General features: G+C 37.5%; 1 protein-coding gene across 1 annotated transcript; it reads left to right on the top strand.

Annotated features, from left to right (window-relative positions):
- Positions 1 to 621: 621 nt before the first annotated feature.
- Positions 622 to 4,214, top strand: LOC115997999 (RHOMBOID-like protein 1). The gene is made up of 6 exons (XM_031237448.1): positions 622 to 1,194; positions 1,978 to 2,141; positions 2,625 to 2,788; positions 2,882 to 3,141; positions 3,342 to 3,468; positions 3,889 to 4,214. The coding sequence occupies exons 1-6, from the start codon at positions 869 to 871 to the stop codon at positions 4,012 to 4,014; spliced, it is 1,167 nt and encodes a 388-aa protein (XP_031093308.1). The 5' UTR covers positions 622 to 868; the 3' UTR covers positions 4,015 to 4,214.
- The last annotated feature ends 1,637 nt before the right edge of the window (positions 4,215 to 5,851 follow it).

Below are 5,851 nucleotides of genomic sequence, written 5' to 3'. Positions count from 1 at the left end.
GTTGCAGTTCAAAATTGAAGTGTGCAACTAAAACCAAAATGATACGAAGTGAATCTTTCTTTGACACAGGAGAAAATGTCTCTGTGTAATCGATTCCTTCTTGCTGAGTGAATCCTTTAGCAACAAGTCTAGCCTTGTATCTTTCAATATTGCCTAATGAGTCTCTTTTGGTTTTATAGACCCCATTTACAGCTAATAGCCTTGGCATCATTAGGCAACTCTACAACGTTCCAAACATCATTGCTCCGTATGGAATTCATTTCATCTTTCATGGCTTCATACCATAAATCAGATTCCTTACAACTTATGGCTTGTGAAAAGGTTTCAGGATCATTTGTTTCTCCAACATTGCTTTCTTGTAAATACACTATATAATCACTAGGAATTGCCGATTTTTTAATTCGAATAGATCTTCTTAATGCTGGACTTCCTTCTCTTTGAAGAGTTGATGGTTCAACTTCCTCTTCAGGAAATTGAATAAAAGAGCAAAAGTGAAAAGGAAGCCGGGAGTAAAAACTCCGAAAAGTGAAAAGTGAAAAGGAAAGTAACAGTGCAATAGAGGGAAATTTTATTTAAAGAAAAACAAAAGGCAGAGTGGTAAAATAAAGAAAGAGAAAAATAAAAAAGGGGAAATTGAATAGAAGAGCAAAAGTGAAAGGAGAAAAAGGAAAAGGAAGCCGGGAGTAAAAACTCCGAAATCATAGTGAAGTGTGATGTAAGTTTGGTTTGCCTACCGTCGCCGGCAAAACGTCGAATGATTCTTTCACCACTACCGCCGCCACCACCACCACTGGCTATTCCTTAACGATTACCCACTTTTTCTCTTTCTTTCTTTCTTCATTGGCACCCATTCTTCTTCAGAGCTGAGATGATGGCGGGAACAGAGCCGGCGCCACAGCATCATCATGAAATACTAATCCGGGTCAACTCACGGCGGGGCGGCAACACAATCCACCCGCTGGAGCCGGAAGCGCCGCCTGGGATTCCCGTCAATTGCAGTGACATCAAGCATTTCAAGAAATGGTTCTCCTGGTTGGTTCCCTGTTTTGTTGTAGCCAACGTTGTCGTGTTCGTGATCACAATGTTTGTGAACAACTGCCCCAAGAACTCCGTCTCTTGCCTTGCTCGTTTCCTGGGGAGGTTCTCCTTTCAGCCCTTCTCGGAAAATCCTCTTCTTGGGCCTTCTTCCAACACGTAAGCGTCTCGCGTTCTCTGTATATTGTTTAAAGTAGTAAACTTTTTCAGTTTTGATCTCAAATCTCGAAATTAATCAGAAGCATATGGAATGAAACAAATTGCCCAAGGTTTTACATAACTGAATCAAAGTTTATAGGGTGAGCTTGAATGGACTAAACTTATGGTGTGATTGCAAAACTGAACTGACTATTATTTAGCCCTGCCTCTCTTGAATGTATGTGCAAGGGTACCCTTCATACTTTATCATCTCTTGGTTGATTAAAAAGGTATATTTCTCTTTGGTGAACTGGATTTTTTTGTGAGTAAACCCCGGCCTGTGATCCTAACCGGCATAAGATCACAAGGAAGTAAACTACCTAGGTTATCCATAGCTGATCGGCTCAAACCAAGGGGCAAGGATTCAAAGTCATGACTTTATGGTTACAAGTGTGGATCTTTTGTCATCTTGGCTAGGGTTACCCTGGTGAACTGGATTTGTGGGTATGATAGATAGAGAATTTTATTGATTGGATTCATAATCCGAGTCTGAGGTAGTGGCTAACTCACTTCTTTTATCTATGTCTTTGTGTATTGTTTAAAAAGGAATATAGCTGTTGAACTAGAATACAATGCATTATTGTTTATTGCCGCCTCCCGCTGTAACTTTTTGGAATCGATTATTTCCTTCTTTAGCTATCTCTTGGACAAGTGATTTTGATATCAATGCTAATTTCACACATTATATGCAGATGAACACTATTGAATTCTTAAGAAGCTATAAGTATTTTTCTTTTTGTTTAGGCTAGAGAAGATGGGAGCTCTAGATGTGAGCAAGGTGGTTGAGGAACATCAGGCATGGCGCCTTTTCACTTGCATTTGGTTGCACGGTGGAGTTTTCCACTTACTGGCCAACATGTTGAGTCTTTTCATTATTGGTATTCGGCTGGAGCAAGAATTTGGGTTTGGTATGTGAGAATACTACACCACAGGATCATGCTTGTATTTATGTCCTCATGCTTATTTCTTTCATGATTGCCTTAGTAACTTGAAGGTTCCAATAACCATTTGTTGCCATGACTAATGAAGGTAGTTACTCTCCCAAGTCCCAATAAGCATTTGTTGCTATAACTAATGAAGGTAGTTACTTTTCATTAGATTTACACAATTCACCATGCCAATTCTCCCTCCTAGTGCTGGGACTTGAACCCGTGATCTGGCTATGTTACCAGGTGTTAGGATCAAGCAATCACTATTACGTCAAAAGCTATAGTTTGTAGCCAATGCGCAACTTTATTTTCTTATAGACCGCCATCACATTTTCGAGAGGCAGGGTGTTAGACTTGACATTTCACTTCCTCCACCTAACAGTTCCCCTAGCCACCAATTGATGGACTTGGCCCTTTACTGGCCTCTGCTCAACACTTACATACAGTTGCAATATTTTGTAGTACGCATTGGAGTTCTTTACCTCATCTCTGGGCTTGGAGGAAGTTTGTTATCGGCTCTTTTTATCAGGTCGAGTATATCAGTTGGTGCATCTGGCGCCCTTTTTGGACTGCTGGGGAGCATGCTCTCCGAGCTGTTGATTAATTGGAGCATATATGTGAACAAGGTACTATTACTACCTGAGTAAGGAAGTTTGCTACTAATGTTTTCAGTGTTAAAAGCCTTAATTTTGTATCGCTTTTCTTCCCTGCTTCTCCAGATTGCTATTTTGGTGACCCTGGTGGTCATCATTGTTATCAATCTAGCAATGGGGCTTCTCCCACATGTGGACAACTTTGCTCATATTGGAGGGTTTCTCTCTGGTTTTTTCCTCGGTTTTGTGTTTCTAATCCGGCCCCATTTTGGTTGGGTTAGCCAGAGATACGCCCCTACTGCATATTCATCATCAAGACCTATACCTAAATTCAAGGCATATCAATTGGTTCTCTGTGTTTCCTCCATTATCCTTCTCATTATTGGGTAAGCCTCTCAACTCTACTTGTTTTCTAGGCTAACATCCAATCCAAGTTTGTGCTTTAATGAAGAAAGAGCCAAGCAAAATCATGATTCCATAGACAAAAAATCTTCTATTGCCAATATTGAGGATTCTATATCTCATTTTCTGTTTGGGATTTCCGTCTTATTGCTCTTTGATTGTAGAATTGCATTGGTATTTATAGGTTCACGACTGGCCTTGTTATGCTTCTCCGTGGAGTAGACTTGAACGAGAAATGCTCATGGTGCCATTACTTGAGTTGTGTTCCTACTTCGAGGTGGAGTTGCAATACAGAGCCCGTTTCATGTCTAGTACGTACTCTTTTTTGTTCTGTGAAAATCGAACATGAACTTGAGCATGCAAATAAGCCTTCTATGTAGAATGTGAAAGATATAAAAACATGGTATGGTTAAGAATCGACATTGAAAATGTAATAGAGAATATATGGGTTTATAAGGTTATGGATTACACTAGTTAATTGATTAAGTTAATACTCAATTTAGTCCTCGCTTAATTAGGTCATCGATTTTGATGGTTTTACACAATTGAATGCTCTGTTAAAATGGCTTGGTAATTTCACCACTATTAGGTGTTTAGGACTAAATAGAGAAAAACCACTATAGTCGATGATTAAATTGAATATTAGCTCTTAATTGATTGGATTCAGTCTTTTAGTGTGGTTTGACCCATGCGCATTATGAACATGAACACGACTGAGTTTATTGATGCAGTCAGAGCAAAACGGCGAGAAGCTTAGGTTATCGTGCTCAAACAGCAGTAAAAGCAGAACATATGAGTTGCCAAATGCAAGTGCATCTCAGATTCAAGGGCTATGCAGTCAGCTGTGCAGGAGATGATTCTAAATTTTATGGATGAATGTCACAAATTGCTTCTTGTGTTAGAGCTACACTAACAGATAGGCTTAGAGAGTTAGAGCTTTTACATCTTTTCATCTGTAAATTCATTCATTGAGGAGGATGCTCCAAAAGAGGCAAACCATAACCTAAAATTATGAAGGTTTTTTTTTCCTTTCTTTTTATAGAAAAGATGTGTTTGTTAGCCCTCTCAATTATTCATTGCTAATTGTCTTAATTCTTAACTTTTTCCAGTTGTGCCAAGGACCTTGTGTCCAGTGGCATCAAATCCTTCCTTTTATACGGGAGGTGGTGCAGTCAATATTGACTCTTGTGTTTCAATAGGTTGAGAAAGTAGTTATGAACAGATACTGCATTGTAATAGAGTCAGTAGTATTCAAACAAAAAAAAAACTTTTTACAGTTGTAATATATTCCTAACTTTCAAATATAAGTTACAATTTTAGTCCTTAGAAAAATAAAACTATTAATTGGAACTCTCAACTGCTATTCATTAGAAGTTGTAATTTTCATTGAATACTACAAGTAAGTGAAAATGCCGGCAATCCGGCATGCTCATGGGATTCGATTTAGAAAAGTTTCTATTGCAAATGTCAAAATGTTTAAAATGGATTATTGTGCATTCATGTAGAACTTACCGTGCATTACTGAAGAACTTCGCATGTTCTCACGTTAAGAGATGTTTTCACTTAAATATTACATTAATGCATTGCATCTACTACACGAATGTACTGAAGCTACTACACGAATGCACGGTGCATTTTTGTAGTAGTCACAGAGTTCGGAGTAATTATTGTCCATTTATGTAAAACTTATCGTGCATTACTGAAGAAGTCCGCGGTCCTGTTTGGTAAATGGCTGTTAGCTGATTGGGTTGGCTGTTTGGGTTCGAAGGTATGATTTTTTGATAACATTAGCTGATTGTAGAAAATTGTTTGATAAATTAGCTGTTAGCTGATAGCTGTTTGGTATAATTTCTTTTCTCAAAAAGCTAATTGAAAATGCTGCCTTGAGTAGCATTTTGAATTTTAGCATTTTGGAGTTACAAAAAATTTATTAGCCAAACAACTAATAATGGTCAAATAAGCCAAAATTGGTTGATAGGCTGATTATTTACCAAACAATTCTCACCTTAAGAGATGTTTTCACCTGAATATATATATATATATATATATATATATATATATATATACACTAAAAAGTCCACTAGTAGTGAGCAAACTCCCATTACAAAAACTCCACACCACTCCTATTGATACACTACTCTATGCAATGAATGGATTACTCCACACCACTAACACTTTGCCCCTCATTTATATTACAGCCTCAAATCCATATCTCTTTTTCTTTCATTCCCACCATCCAATGATCACAATGAGCATATCATGACAATTTATTCCTAAGTATGTCATTGCTACTCTTTCTTCTCCCCTTCTCTCTATTTCACTAATTTGTTTCTTCGCCATTATTAAAGATCCCCACATTGACAAGCTACAATGATTGAAAAATTCCATGCTCCTTTCATTAATAATTAAACATTGTTTTTAGTTCCTAGCTTGTAGCTAGACTTCACATATATAAATGTAACACCAAGAGAGTAAATTAAGGGAGGAACTAATTTACACAATCCTTTCCTAATTAGATTAGAGAACTAGAATCCTCTAAGGCAATTGCTACAAGTCATTTGACAACTGCTACTATACGTTCTCTTTACAATGTAACGCAAAATACGAATAGAAAATTAGAATTTTGTATTTTGATCAGCTTAATCTTACATGAGTAAGTATTTCATATACTTTCCTCTACAAATGCTTCTATGT

This window comes from Ipomoea triloba, chromosome 12 (assembly GCF_003576645.1).
Source record: "Ipomoea triloba cultivar NCNSP0323 chromosome 12, ASM357664v1".
NCBI classification, from domain to species: domain Eukaryota; kingdom Viridiplantae; phylum Streptophyta; class Magnoliopsida; order Solanales; family Convolvulaceae; genus Ipomoea; species Ipomoea triloba.
Note: the sequence above shows the minus strand (reverse complement) of the source record. Positions and strands in the feature narration are given on the sequence as shown.

Excerpts from the sequence above, each read along its gene's own strand:
- LOC115997999 (XM_031237448.1), top strand. The coding sequence starts at position 869 with ATGATGGCGGGAACAGAGCCGGCGCCACAGCATCATCATGAAATACTA. Across the intron at positions 1,195-1,977 it reads CTTGGGCCTTCTTCCAACAC|GCTAGAGAAGATGGGAGCTC; the intron begins GTAAGCGTCTCG and ends CTTTTTGTTTAG. Across the intron at positions 3,142-3,341 it reads ATTATCCTTCTCATTATTGG|GTTCACGACTGGCCTTGTTA; the intron begins GTAAGCCTCTCA and ends TGGTATTTATAG.